Here is a 14,920-nt window from a genome sequence, read left to right as displayed (position 1 = left end):
TTTCTGTCGGAGGAGCCAGGTTCTGAAGGCGGGAGGAGAGAAAGGGCGTCGAGGTGAACAGACTGAAATAGAAAACGCGCTGAGCAGGGGGAGGTGTGCCCATGCATCTCCCTGGCTCTGCGCACCCTCCCCTGCCCCCCGGGGGGGCCGTCACCCCAGAAGCCGAGGAGCTGTGCTCTCAGCTCTGTGGCCGGGGCACCTGAGTGCAGTCCCCTTCCCATTCCCGCTGAGCCGTTTGGGGTTTTAGTCCAGCCAGGCACAGGACGAGGGCTGCAGGGCGGGGCGGGTGAGGGTGCAGGCACGAGGCAGGCTGCCCCTACGCCGCGCGTGCCCGGTCGGCCCAGCCCCGAGAGCACAGGTGTGAGTGCTGTCCACCGCGGCCACAGACGTCTTGTCCATCCTCCCTTTAAGAGATGTCCTGTGTGTGCCCCCGCCTCCCACAGGCATGCTGAACGCTGGCCCGAGGGCGAGGCCACTTGGACAGCGTGGGAGTCTCCCTCCTGTTAAACCTCGGGGGAGGTGCGCAGAGCGTCGACGTGGCCGGGCCCAGCCTCCCACACTCGCCACACCTCACAGGGTGCCGTGGTGGGAGCCGAGCACGGTCGGCCTCTGCCAGCCTGCCCCATCGTCCTCCGGAGCTCTGTGTCTGCCCTGTGGGGACCGTCTCTCCGGCTGGCTTTGTCTCTCACCTCCTGCACCCAGGACACCTCTGTAGCAGTGTCTGGGCCCTGCACCCTGCACGCCGGTGTCCGCTGTGCACCGGCCTCGACCCTGCCCCGTGGGCTCTGTCCTGCACTTGCTCTTCCCTGGTGCCCAGTCCATGCCTCAGGGCGGAGCCTGGGATAGGAGTGGCCCAGGTGGGGCCCTGGGCTGAAGGAGGGCGCGCAGCCCCGTCCTGGGACAGCCGAGCCCGGGGACTTGGTCCCGCTTGTTGGTGCCACATGTGCCTCTTAGGAGAGGTGCCGCTCCCTGGAGATGTGGTCACACACCTCGTCCTCTCCCAGGCACTCTGGACCCCAGAGCTTTGAGCTCTCGCTGTCCTCTGGGTGTTGAAACGGGGCGGCCTACCGTCTAGTCTCCCCGACGGCGCTGGTCCCTGCTCCCTGGGCGCCCTCCAATGGGCCAGGCCAAGGGCTCCTTTTGCTGTCACCTCCCTTCGCTTCTCCCCAGATACTTAAAAATCCAAGGTGCGTTCAGCGCATTCAGGAGTACAAGCTCGCATGATCGGGCGATCTTAAGGCGCTTTCAGAGAACTGTCACAGCAAAAACAGACAGAACTCTGGAGCCCGTCTGTCGAGAGATGGAAAAGGCCAGATAAATGATTAGCCCTAAGCCGCGGGCACCCACGTGGCCGCAGACCCAACGCCTGCTGACGTGAGGACGTCCTGCAGAAGTGACCTAAACTTAGGACCACACAAGCCGCAGAACAGCACCCCAAAAGTGCCGCCCTCCAAAACCGTGTACCATGCTGGCGGCCTGGGGGAGGGGCCCGTGCTCCTCACCCCTGCGCGCTGTCCCTGCGTTTTCCAGGGATTCATGGACCATGCGCGAGGTCAGTCAGTGGGCACTGAGGGCCTGGCCTCTGCCCGCGTGTGGGAGATGAGGGGCCACAGGCGGCAGCAGCGGGGCGTGTGGAGGCCATGAGGCCTGGACCACACTCAGACCCGGGAAAACACCTCGTGTGGCCCAAAATACTGTAGTCAGAGTCCGTGATGGGGAAATACTGTGACAGAAAGCGGCTCCCTGCTGTGAGCTGAGGGGAGCAGCAGGGAGGGGGGTCCTGTCCACACCCGCTCCCTGCAGTAGGGCGAGAGGACAGGAGGGGGCGCCCTGGCCCCATGCACGGCCCGGGGCCTGGGGAGTCACAGGCAGGCTTCAGCCAACCAGGTGGCCCTCAGGTCCATCTGAGCGCCGGAGCAGCTGCAGGACAGACGGACAGGACCCACGGCCCTGGCTCCACCCCTGCTTCCCGTGGAGCTCTGGGCGAGCTGCGGCACCAGCAGCCTCTGAGTCCTGACCTCGAGACCCGTGGCGTCTGCTGCTCAGTGTGTGGACCGTGGCGGGAGCCCACGCTCGCACCTCGCGTGTCCTGCAGCTGCCTTCACCACAGGGCTGCGTGTTCCGCGAGCAGGACTGGTCTGGAGCAGACAGGACTGGGGATCCGTGAGTTCCTGCTCCGTGTTTTGTGATCAGATGTGGCCGAGTGGGCGTCTTTCCAGATACGCACTGCTTATGTTTTTGATTAAAACTAAATGTGTGACTTTAAGAAGGGAAAACGACCTACTAGGTTTCGCGTTTTCGGTTTTCTTCCTGTTGGAATAATTCGTGAGGAGAATCCTGCGTTTGCGCCAGCTCTCAGGCAGCAAACAGATTGGAGTCTGTCGTGGGGGGGGGTTACAGGGAAAAGTCTGGGGTCTCCTGCCCCTCCCACACGTCTTCTCCCCTTTCTGATTGTTGAGCGCCTTCGAAGTGTCCAGCGTGGCGGGGGTTAAACCGATGCGGCGTGCAGGCGGCTCTCAGCCTAATCCACTTAGAGGAAGAGTGGCAGATAATAGCGGGTAGACTGGCTGCAGGGGGGGCCCTGGAAGGAGGTCACCCCTCCTGCCCCCCCACCTCCCAGTGCCACACTGGTGGAGTCATCCTGGGATTCCTGACAACCCTCAGTACACACGCACACACACACATGTGCACAGGTGTGCACACAGCTCATATGCGCGCATGCATGCAGAAGCATGTACACCCGGCATGCTAGTGTGCACTGACACACACACAGGCCAACAGCTCTGGTCAGAGGTCCGAGGGAGTCCGCCTGTCCCAGATTCAGCCACTGGGGGCAGCAGCGAGCACCCTTGGTCCCGGGCTGCTGCTGCAGGAGTTGAGGAGCCAGGGCAGCAGGGCCCTCGGGACAGCTGGGCGTGGCACACGAGGTCACAGCGAGGGACTGACCGGAACCAGTGGCCCACACCCGCTCCGGGGAGTGGGGGCCAGAGACGGCAAACCGTAAAGGGTGCAAGCAGGTGTCCACGTGACCCCTGAGCAGGGAGGCCGGGAGGGATGGGGTCGCTGGGAAGAGGCCGCCAGGGAAGGGATCAGGCACGGTCCCACACCGTGACCAGAAAGGCGGTGGTGGCACAGCTGTCCAGAGACGGTGAGGGTGGAGGACCCACACGGGACCGAGTCCAGGGGCACCCACCATCTATGAGCAAGGTGCTCTGTGGGTTCTCCCGAGTGACAGCAGCTCTGCAGGGCGCCTGTCTCCTCCGTGGGCCCGGCACCCCGTGGGTTCTCCCGAGTGACAGCAGCTCTGCGGGGCGCCTGTCTCCAGTGAGCACACATGTTCCGTGCCTTTCCCTGCGCTGCCCCAGTCCCCTCCCGGACATCTGCCCCTCCTGATGCCTGCCTCACCCGGGGACATCTGTGACATCCGCCTGACTCACAGACTTGGTGTGCAGGGTTACGAGAGCACCTGTAAGGGGTGTTAAAATGCAGCGGGTGGTGTAGACTGTTGTGGCCCGAGGGTTCCCGGGATCCGCGAGAAATCAGTCAGCAGCAGCTCCGGTGTTGTTAGGGGGGCGGGGACTGGCTTCCCTCGACACTGTGGTGGTGTTGCCGAGGACACACAGACACCCTCCGTGTACATTTCCACTTTGTGCCGGTTAATCGTGCCACGGGTCCAGGGCCGGCGGGCGTCACCAACAGGTTTCCGACTGAGAGGCCCTCCTATTTCCTCACTTTGTTGTCTCAGCACGGATGTGCTAGCGTGAACCGCGGTCGTTAAGTTGCAGTCACATCTTTGTGGAGGTCTTGGCCTGCCTGGTTTGGGCGGTGCACTCGGTGTCCGTGTGAGGGCCGGGCCCGCATTGCACGCTGTGCCTGGCGTCAGTGTCTCCGTGGACTGCAGCAGCTCTGCGCCCGGGCCCCTGGCTCTGCCCCTTTCCCTCTGCCCGTCCAAACCAAGACCAGAGGTGGGAGCCAGAGGGAGCCAGGGTGGTGGCCAGTGTGTAAGGAACGCCCCCCGGCCAGGCTCACGTACTGGGCACGCACATTCTGTGTGCAAAGGAGTAAGTTCTTGGTTTCCTAAAAACAGCTTGTGTTTTCCTAGGTCCCATCGAAGATGCCCTTTGCCACAGATGTAACTGATCATAGGAAAATGACCCTGAATCCATTCGGGAAAATGAGACAAGGCAAAGAGAAATCATTGCAGGCTACCGGAGACTCCAGGTTGGTGACGGGGGCTGTGGTTGGCTCCTCTGGGCTCTGTCGGCCACCACCGGCGCTCCACCTTGCTCCCCTGGGCACCTCCCGGGTGTGCCGGGGAAGCACAGGGTGGTCGAGGGGTCAGCCCCTCCTCCCTGGCCACCCCCGCTCAGGCCCACTGTGGGCGGCCGTGGCCCAGCTGCCCAGCCTGGGCACCCCCTCTGTTAATGGCCCTTGGAGCCCCGTGCAATTTGAGAGCGTGCAGAAGGGTTGCCGTGGTGCCGTGGTGCGGGGTCACACAGCCGAGGCCACGTTCTGTTCCCGTGGTCCTGCTGAGGCCTGGAACATTCTGGGGGATCCAAGAGGGGGTTGGATTGAGTTCCAGTCGTGTGGGAGCGGTTCAGGCTCAAGCCGGCAGCATCCGAATCTCCTGCAGCCAAAGCGGCCACTGTCACCCAGGCACAACCAAGAGCCAGGCTGAGCCGAGGCAGCACCGGTGCCCCGACTCTGGTCTTGTTCTGCAGGGTTGTGTCTGCCACAGTTACCCGGAAACGCAGACAGAACCAGGACAAACCCTGCTGCTGGGCTGGGCGATTTCTGGAAGCCTGGTGGGGAGCGTGTAGCTGGCGCCCGAGGTGGCCCCACACCCGGGCTGCACCGCGGTGGACTGTGCCCCGGCCTCTGCCATCCTGCGTCAGCCACAGCCCCAGTGCTCGCAGGCAGCACGTGTGCCAGCCTCGGGTACCAGTTTCCAGACTGTTGGGGTCGGGCGACTTGTTTGCGCCGTGTACAAACAAGACACGCGTTCTCCCTCACGTGGCACCATGCTCGGGGCCCCACGGTGCCGCCTCGGAGCTGAACTTGAGGACTTTAAAGTGCAGGGGGTCAGTGGCTTTTGAAGTACCGGGGAAGGGGTGGGGGAGGGGCAGGGTGAGGACGTGGCGTGTGACATCATTATGACATCATTTCCCCCGCGCAGCACCTCCCGAGGGATGGATCTGGAAGAGAGGATAAAGCAGCACACCCAGCAGGTGCGTGAGCGGGGGCAGGGCGGGGTGGGACCACGCCGCTGGAGAGGAGGCGGCCGGGGCTTGGGCACTGTAAGCGTCCATGGGGCCTCAGGAGATGCCACCTGCTATACCCCACGGGGGACGCGCTCGCTATCTCGGGGCACGCGGTCTCAAAAGCTGTGGGAGCTCGTGCACCGTGTGCCGTGCCGGGGCGCTCAGGTGGTAAGAGGTGGGAGCCCTCGGCTGACAGCACCCTGGCTCCCCAGCCCTGTCTGAGGGTAAGCGCGGCGGCTGGGGACGGGGAGCAAGGACCAGTGCACCCGAGTCTGTCGGGCCCCAGCCAGCACGTGAGGGCGATGTGCCGGGGGCCCAGATGCTGCTGTTGGGGGCTGCTCTGCGTGGCTACCGTCTCCTGCCGGCATCCGTCCCTTCTGCAGGTCTGCTTAGCGCCTGCTTCTGCCCGGTGATGCCGCAGACTGTGCAAACGGTGCAGAGCTGAGAGACCCTGCCGGGCCCCGCCCTGCCGGAGTGTGGCCCGCGGGGTGCGGGTGAAGGCAGCAGCTGCCCTCCTTCACAAACACCTGGAAACCTCTGTCGCCGCCCTTGCCCCAGCCTCGGACACATTTCCTGTCCACCCAGGCCCCCCGCGCTCGAGCGCACCCCAACCTTGTCTCTGGCTGTGTCCAGGCTGCCCCCAGAGCAAGCAGCACCGTCACGGGGCAGGAGGTCCCTGCTCCCCCTGCCAGCCTCTCATGGGCTCCATCCCAGCTTCTCCTCTCCGGGAGCCCGGGGGGGGCCCTCCAGGGAGACCCTCCCCCAGGCTGATTTGTCCCTCCCCGCCCTTACCTGAGCCTGTCTTCTGTCTGCCTGCATTGCTGTGGGTGCGGCCTTGTCCTGCGGACGGGGCTTCAGACTGGGCTCGGAAGCCCGTCTGGAATCGTGACCAGCTCTGTGCCCCCAGATCTGATCACTTTGCTGAAACGGGTGAGCTCCTTGAAAGACAACAGCTAACGAAACTCCCTCAAGGAGAAATAGATCGTCTGGGTGGGCCCGTGTCACTCCAGAATTGACTCTCTAATCAACCCAAAAACAAGCAGAAGGCACTGGCCGAGGTGGGCTCGTGGTGAGCTCCGCCTCAGGAAGGCGCCGCGCAGGTCCCGGCAGGGTCTCCAGGTGACAGACGCGGGGGGACACTTCCTGACCGCCCTGTGAGGCCGCGACTGCCCCACACCAAAGCCACATGAAGACGTCACCAGAAAGATACTCTCTCGTGAACGTAGACACAGAAATCCTCAACAGTCACGTGCAGCAGTCTGTAAAAATTACACGCCAGAACCACGTGGGGTTATTCAGGGTTGCAAGGCTGGCTCACGATTCAAAGATCAGCCAGTGGGCTCCGTCACACCAGCAGGCTGGGGAAGCAACGTCGCCTGGCTGTCAGTAGACGCACAGAAGGCAGAATGGGACACCTGTCATAATAAACACAGAAACCAGGAATACGAGAAAACGTCGTCGGCTTGATTGAGAACATTTACTAAAGAGCTACAGCTGCTGGTGGCACGGCGGCGAGAACCTGGCAGCTCACGCCGGAGTCTCAGCTCCCACGGTGAGCAGGACAAGGAGAGAAGAGGCGGTGTGCAGGACCAGGGGAGAGGAGGCCGCGGTGAGCGGGACCAGGGGAGAGGAGGCGGTGGAGTGGGCCAGGGGAGAGGAGGCGGCGGTGTGCGGGACCAGGGGAGAGGAGGCGGTGGAGTGGGCCAGGGGAGAGGAGGCGGCGGTGTGCGGGACCAGGGGAGAGGAGGCGGTGGAGTGGGACCAGGGGAGAGGAGGCGGCGGTGTGCGGGACCAGGGGAGAGGAGGCGGCGGTGAGCGGGTCCAGGGGAGAGGAGGCGGCGGTGTGCGGGACCAGGGGAGAGGAGGCGCAGGGCCGGGACGGAAGAGGCTGTGCTCCCGGATCACATCCTGTGCGGAAAACCCCGAGTCATCGACCCAGAATTCCTGGACCCAGGAAGTGATTATGGAAAGAACTTAGGACACAAGACGTCCAGCACCGTTAACAGGTAGGATTTGAGATCAAAGACTTAGCACCAAAAAATAAAGTGGTGCAAGGCGTCGGTCTAACAAAAGGTTACAAAGTGTCCGTAACAGGAGACTTTCTGAGGCTCTAATGGAGAGGTTGAAGAAGAGCTAGGCAGTGGACGAATACTCCTGCCGGTGCGTCTGAAGGCTCAGCACTGTTGAGTTGAAGACCTTTGCAATGCGATCTTTAGATTCAACAGAAACCCAGTCAAAATCCCAGCTAGTGCGTGGCTGTTCACCGTGGTTTCTGAGGTCTGTGTGCAGACGTAGGAGACACAGGACGCCCAGCCACGTTGAAGGGGAAGGAGAGAGCCACGGGTGATCCTCCCACCCTCGGTCCCTACTGCAGAGGAAACAGCGTGGTGTGGCCGAAGAACAGACACTGGACAGAGACCCAGAACAGACCACCCTGCCCCAGGGCGGGTTCAGGAGGCACGGGCGTCTGGAGGGGACCCTCGGTCCACGAACGGTGCGGGGATACCTGCAGAAAGCAACAGCTTATACTTCAGCCTCAGACCTAGCATGCGCACAAAAACTCACTCAAAACTCAAGAGACCTAAATTTAAATTGCGAGATTATGGCTCCCAGGAGGTAACACAGGACAGAACCCGCAGCCTGGGGTTTGGCCGGGACTCTAGGTCTAACACTAAAGCACGGTTCATAGCAGGAAGAACTGGAGGGTTGAGCTTCATTAAAATTAGAAACTTCTGTGGCCGGTGCTGTGGCCCAGTAGGCTAAGCCTCTGCGTTTGGCACCAGCATCCCGTGTGGGCGCTGGTTTGAATCCCAGCTGCTACACTTTCGATCCAGCTAATGGCCTGGGAAAGCAGTGGAAAATGGCCCAAGTGCTTGGGCCCTGCACTCACGTGGGAGACCCGGATGAAGCTCCTGGCTCCTGGCTTCTGATTGGCCCAGCTCCAGCCGTTGCAGCTATTTGGGGAGTGACCCAGGGAATGGGAGACCTTTCTCTCTGTCTCTCCCTCTCTTTCTCTCTGTAACTCCACCTCTCAAATAGATAAATAAATCTTTTTTTAAAAAAATTAGAAATGTCTGCTCTGTGAAAGTGACTGACAGGGTTGGGAAAGTAAGTCACAGACTGGGAACCGTGTTTGCAAAACCCTTACCTGGCACCGGACTGTTCTCTAGACACACAAAGAAGTCTTAAACACAACCAAGGCGGCCGGCGCCGTAGCTCACTAGGCTAATCCTCCGCCTGCGGCACCGGCACACCGGGTTCTAGTCCCGGTCGGGGCGCCGGATTCTGTCCCGGTTGTCCCTCTTCCAGGCCAGCTCTCTGCTGTGGCCAGGGAGTGCAGTGGAGGATGGCCCAAGTGCTTGGGCCCTGTACCCCATGGGAGACCAGGAGAAGCACCTGGCTCCTGGCTTCGGATCAGCGCAGCACATCGGCTGTAGCAGCCATTTGGGGGGTGCACCAATGGAAAGAAGACCTTTCTGTCTCTCTCACTGTCTAACTCTGCCAAAACAAAACAAAACAAAAAACAAACAAACAAAAAAAAAAACACCCATGAGAACCTGAATGGCTGACTGACAAACGGGCCAACTACATGAGCGGATCTCAGCCTGGAGGACTCAGCACTCAGCGGAGCAGCGCGGCCTGCGCTCCCGGGTACCACGCCGGAGTGCCCGTCCCTTGCTGCCGGCGTGACGCGGCTCAGCCGCTCTGGAGGACCAAGGCGGCTCCTGACTGCGCTGAACGTTCTGTCCCACAGATCCAGCGGCCAGGCCGTGCGTCTCCCCACACAGCGCACAGGGAAGAACGCACACAACTCGGCGTTGTTCATAGGCATCAGAGGGCAGAAGCTGGCAAGATGCCCTTCGGGGGCGAGCGGACAAGCGCAGGGAAAGGCGCCGTCGGGCAGCTGTCGCTGTGCACCCTGCCTGGGGCCGCTGGTGTCGCTGGTACTCGGTTCCCTGCCCAGATGGAGCCCAGCCCTGCCTGCTGGGGGCACGTGGAGGTGAACCCGCTTTGGGAGAGATCTCTGTCTCCTCTTTGTTTTTCAAAGAAATCGATGAAAATGAACACAGCAGCATCAGCGGTGAGGGCAGGCACTGTGGCACCGCGGGCTGCGCTCCCTCTTGGCCGACCCCCCCGCGGCTCTGCTTCTGGGCCAGCTCTGTGCCTGGGAAGCGGCGATGGGCTCAAGCACTTGGGTTCCTGCCACCCACGTGGGAGACCTGGATGGAGCTCCTGGCTCCTGCCTTCAGCCTGGCTCAGCCCCAGCTCATGTGACCATTTAGAGTGAACCAGCAGCTCACTTGCTCGCTCGCTCTCTCTCTCTCACTCTGCTTTTCAAATAAATAAATCTTAAAGGAGCCATGCAGACATGCAGAGCTGCATGTCACTAGATGGAATCAGCCCGTCCGAAGAGGCTGAGACCCTGACCACAGCACCTTCTGGAAACTGCGAAGTGGTGGCCACCGTGTTTGCAGGGCCTGGAGAAGGGGTGAGGCAGCAGAGCACAGCGGCGTCGAGGGCAAGGAGGCCACCGCGACACTGGTGCCCACTGTGGTTTCTCTGTAAACCACACCCGGAGCCCCCTGCTCTGGGCACTGGGTGCTGGCGAGGACGTGATGTGGGCGTGCGTCACCTGGCCACCCCACAGGGGACGCTGTTGTCAACCACAAAGTCTGGGTCTCAGAGCTGGACGTGGGCTCCGTGTTCTCTCGTGTCCCCTTCCCTAAAGAGTGACCGAAAGGACCACACGGCAGCGCCAGCACCGGCCTCTCCGTCGGCTCCTCTAGTGCCTCAGGATGGGGCGGTGCTGTCTCGCCCCACGGTCAGCAGGCCGGGACCCAGGGAGTGAGGGACTGGCCTCCAGGGCCGGGCCACCCGGCGTTCGCTCCGTGCTCAGATCCCCGCCTCTGTGTTGTGTGTGGTTTGCAAACTCCACATCCAGCTCCGGCCAGCGCCACTGGGCTGTGCCAGGCCCGGCTCAGAGGCGGAGCTGGGGACGAGCGCCCGGCCGCTCTGACCACAGCCCTGGCTGGCCTCAGCACTCCAGCCGCCGGCCCGCCTCCGTCAGGCCCGGAAGATTCTCATGCTGTGACCGGATGGACGTGGCTGCTTCACGTCCCTGCCCCTTCCTCTGTGCCCAAGAACATGGCTGGGAGGAAGTGCGTGGTGTGGAGGCGGTGGCTGGCGCCCGGCCCCTGCTCGGGGGCCTGGCTGCCAGGTGGGGTCTGGGGCTCCCCGAATGGGGCGGCCGGCGTGGAGGTGCTGCCTGTGGCTTCCTTAGAAGAGCAGGTCTTACGACATTTTTCTGAAATGAGGACGTTTTCTCTAAGGAAGGACCTGAGTTTCCTGGGCCCAGTGCGTCTCGGACGCCCCCCACTTCCTAAGCTGTCCACTTAGCATCCACCAGGCCCACTCACAGGAAGGAAAGTGCCATGTTCTCTGTGCGCGGTCGTGAACCTGAGTGCAATCCCGGCCTGCCTGCAGGAAGTGTCCCCGCCCCTTGTGGGGAGTCCCTCCTTCGGCCTCCTGTGCAGGGCGGGGCAGCGTGGAGCAGCTCTGCCCCCTCGGCAGGCTGGCCTGCTACGGCCCGAGGTGAGCACGCGGTGGGTGGCGCACAGCTTGCACGGCCAAGGGGGAGAGAGGTGCAGGCCCCCAGCAGCCTTGCAGGCAGCGGCGTTCTCGGCCCCAGCGGCACAGCACCGGCAGTCTTCCGGCACACGTGATGCGCTCAGAGCACCCTTTCCTAGGCCACTGGGAGAAGCTGGACAGCGAGCAGAGGGGCTGGCGGGGCCCCTTGGCCAGGAGCTGCCAGTGGATTGCAGGGCTGGAGTGGATGGAGCAGCAGAGAGCGCCGAAGAGTCCGGACGGATGGACGGGAGCGTCGGAAATGAACCAGGAGCCTGGCCTGCCCGGACCACGGCTTAGTCCTCCCCGGGGTCACTGCCGGGAGAAGACCAGCAGCAGCTCCTCGGGGCAGGGGACCGGGAGCAGACCTCGCTTCTGCTCTTTCCCATGCGAGTCCTCAGTTTCTGCTGGGCACGGCCACCCCCCTCAAGACCACATTTCCCAGCTTCCCTTGCAGTCGGCCAAAAGCACGTGACTTCATCTGGCCGCAGGGCGTGAGCAGACGACGTGCAGACTTCCTGAGCTTTGTCCTCCGCGCCGTTCTGGCTGGAATCACGCGTGATTGCAGGAGCTGGGGCAGCTGTGTCAGGCCCCGAGCTGCAGGTCTGTGGGAGAATCCCCGTCCCCAGCTGGATTCTCAACCGCAGCCCTCTGGGCCTGGGGCACAGCAGTGGAGGCCGGCGTGGGCTCGTGAGAACACAGGCCGAGGGAGATGCAGCCAGATGAAGATGGCTGCCTCCACAGAGCCCAGAGAACACGGGATACGGAAACTGGTCTATGCCAGACAAAGCCAGCTCCCTGGGTCCCCTCCCGAGGGTGCTGGGGCTGCAGACCGCACGTGCAGAAGGCCGGGGGCGTGACCTCCGGGCACTGACATGGACGAGGCAGGCTGGTGATGCTCTCGGGGAGTCAGCTGACCCAGCCTAAGGGCAAGTGGGCGTCCCCCAGCTAAGCAGCCTCCGTGGGGACGCCCACAGTGCCCAGTCATCGTCCTAAGGGTCATGGGGAGCTTCGAGGGGCCCCAGCAGGGAGGAGGTAAGTGCCAGCAAAGTGACAGAGAGGTGAGCGGAGCGCAGGGACTGTTGGGAGCAAGGCAGAACTACAGCCCCGGCGACACGGGAGACGCGCTCCCACTGCACGCGAGCTGTTGTGAGGGCACACGTGGGCCACGGGAGCGGCGGGCGAGCCGAGAACGTGGCCAAAGGACTCTCGCAAATTCTAATCTAAATCCCCTAGGAAGCAGAGCAGACAGGAAAGGAGAGATGGAAAATGGAGACGAGGCGAGATTGAAAAGACACCTTGGGCTGAGACAGGAGGCTTGACGTAACGAACGGCATCGCAGGGCACGCGAGGGGCGGAGTCACCAGGAGGGGACAGAGACACAAGATCCGCCAACACCTGTGTCTGAGCCCACGGACCACCACGGCCCCTACTGGCCCTGGCATCCTGGACCCGGATGGGCAAGGACCGCAGGGGGCTGAGAGGGAGGGTCCGAGGGCAGAGCGGGGCTCAGGGCGCAGGAGCCCTGCTGTCTGCAAGCCACCAGCGCCACCCTCAGATCCCCCGGGTCAGGGTCGGGGTCGTGCAGAAGACAGACATTCTCAGACATTCTCAGGACCTCTCCCTCCTCGGACTCCCATGGACAGGGCAGGTGCCCCGGGGATCAGAGCCCGGGCTGCGTGCTGAGGCCTGGAGCAGAGAGGGCACTCTGGAGCAGGCAGGCAGTGCAGCGCGGGAGGCTGCGTGACAGCGCCGCTGACAGCAAGGAGCAGCTCGGAGAGGGAGGTGGCGGGCAGTGCCGCGGACACTGCAGCACTCGTGCCCCCGGGAGCCTGGGCTGGGGGTGGAGGCCCAGCTGCCGCCCTGGGGAGCTGGAATGGAGGGAGGGGGAGGAGCTAGGAGGACCCGGAGACAGGGAGGTGGGCACAGCAAGGGTCCACTGGGCAGCGGGACCTCATCCTGCCTGGGGCCTGTTCGGCCAGTGGGGTGGCTGGGGAGGCGGGGCTGGGAGACGGGAGCAGGCTGGGCTGTTTCCCTCCGCGGCCGTGAGTGTGGTGGGAGGGCGGGAAGGCGGCTCCTCTGCCTCTCAGGCAGACCCAACAGTTGCACCCCACGCCTGGCAGGGCCTGTGGGGGCCCCACAGGGGGCCACGCTGAGTGCAGCCCGGGCGGGCGCCTGGGGATGGGGAGCTGCTGGGCCCATCCCCGCCCCAGCGCTGCAGCCGCTCTGACCTCGGCCCCTCCCCTCCTGTCCGCAGGCCAGAAAGCTGCAGGACGAGGTGATGAAGCTGAAGCTGGGCTCCACGCTGAACAAAGAGCAGCGGCCCTCGGCCCTCGCGGGAGGCCTCTCCCTCCACCCTCCGGCCTCCCAGCCGCAAAATATATTTTTTAACACGAAATACGAAGAATCGGGAAATGGTTACGGATACTAATGACAAATGGTGACTGTGCTGACGCAGCCCCAGTGTGGCCGTGGAGGGGCAGTAGCATTCAGGGTTACTCTGGGGGTTTATCTCACAGACAGCCTGTTGGTTTTAGGAATCCATTCTTTCCTGAGTCTGGAAAAGGTCTGAGCTGCATTAAAAGGAGGATATGCTGCGCACAAGCCGCGTCCTCTTCCTGTGTCCCCGTATTTCTGCCGCTCCAGTTGACAGACGTGTGACTGTCCCCACCGGCTGTCTGGTTCCACGACGCCTTCAGCCCTAGACTGAGCTGCACGCTCAGTAGCTTCAGCGCGGGGGAGGCCGCCGTCCACCCTGCTGCCCGCCCAGCCCTTGTGTTCCGTGGCCTTGGCCCTTCCTGGTTCTGGGGCTCCCCAGGTTCTGGGGGGCAGAGTCTCCTGCAAGGAGGGCACCGCCGCGTCTCAGCTCCACCTGGGACCGGCGTGGTTTCTTTCTGAGACCTGGGACACGCGGAATCTGGTTTCCAGTGGATGTCTCTGTCTCATCCCCGTCATCATTCACCAGTGTGGAAGTCTTCGTAGTGCCCTCTCTCTGCTGGTTATAATGATGTCTCATTCTTTTTTTAAAGGTTTACTTATTTATCTGAATTACAGAGAGAGGGGGAGAGGGAGAGATGGGGGGGACATAGGGGGAGAGGGAGAGATGGGGGAACATAGAGAGAGAGGGGGAGAGGGAGAGATGGGGGGACATAGAGGGGGAGAGGGAGAGATGGGGGGACATAGAGAGGGGGAGAGGGAGAGATGGGGGGACATAGGGGGAGAGGGAGAGGTGGGGGGACATAGAGGGGGAGGGGGAGAGATGGGGGGACATAGAGAGGGGGAGAGGGAGAGATGGGGGGACATAGAGAGGGGGAGAGGGAGAGATGGGGGGACATAGAGAGGGGGAGAGGGAGAGATGGGGGGACATAGAGAGGGGGAGAGGGAGAGATGGGGGGACATAGAGAGGGGGAGAGGGAGAGATGGGGGGACATAGAGAGGGGGAGAGGGAGAGATGGGGGGACATAGGGGGAGAGGGAGAGGTGGGGGGACATAGAGGGGGAGAGGGAGAGATGGGGGAACATAGAGAGAGAGGGGGAGAGGGAGAGATGGGGGGACATAGAGGGGGAGAGGGAGAGATGGGGGGACATAGAGAGGGGGAGAGGGAGAGATGGGGGGACATAGGGGGAGAGGGAGAGATGGGGGGGACATACAGAGGGGGAGAGGGAGAGATGGGGGGACATAGAGAGAGGTCCTCCATCTGCTGGTTCTCTCGCAAATGGCTGCAGCACCCAGGGCTGGCCTGGCTGGAGCCAGGAGCCAGGAGCTTCTCCGGGTCTCCCATGTGGGTGCAGGCGCCTGGGCCATCACTGCTGCCTCCCAGGACATCAGCAGGCACGTGGGACGGAAGTGGAGCAGCCGGGACTCGAACCAGCGCAGCTTAACCCCAGCACAGCGCCGACCCCACGCTCCCGACCTTGCTCCTGTGGGAGCTCCCTCTCTGCGTGCGCAGTCCGCCGTGGATGCGTCAGGGTGAGTTTGCTGCACTCCCCCCTCAGTGTGTGTTCACACTCACTCCCTCCTGCTTTCCTGAGTTG

General features: G+C 62.8%; 1 protein-coding gene across 7 annotated transcripts in view; it reads left to right on the top strand.

Moving 5' to 3' along the window:
• The window catches only part of LRRC27 (leucine rich repeat containing 27), a 38,920-nt gene extending 25,431 nt beyond the window's left edge, over positions 1-13,489 (top strand). For 6 of the 7 annotated variants that reach the window (XM_070057057.2, XM_070057065.2, XM_070057068.2 and 3 more), the window contains 3 exons: positions 4,103-4,221; positions 5,177-5,228; positions 13,144-13,489. In XM_070057057.2, the coding sequence (XP_069913158.1) occupies positions 4,103-4,221; positions 5,177-5,228; positions 13,144-13,317 (345 nt within the window). In that variant the 3' untranslated portion in view covers positions 13,318-13,489. Of the gene's footprint in view, positions 1-4,102; positions 4,222-5,176; positions 5,229-5,644; positions 11,490-13,143 lie in introns of all 7 variants that reach the window. The other variant, XR_016221394.1, reaches the window with a different exon arrangement.
• Positions 13,490-14,920: the final 1,431 nt, after the last annotated feature.

The sequence above is a fragment of the Oryctolagus cuniculus genome, chromosome 15 (genome assembly GCF_051225735.1).
Source record: "Oryctolagus cuniculus isolate XC-2025 breed Fujian yellow rabbit chromosome 15, ASM5122573v1, whole genome shotgun sequence".
Taxonomy (NCBI): domain Eukaryota; kingdom Metazoa; phylum Chordata; class Mammalia; order Lagomorpha; family Leporidae; genus Oryctolagus; species Oryctolagus cuniculus.
The sequence above is the reverse complement of the archived record's forward strand: the minus strand, read 5'-3'. Positions and strand labels throughout refer to the sequence as shown.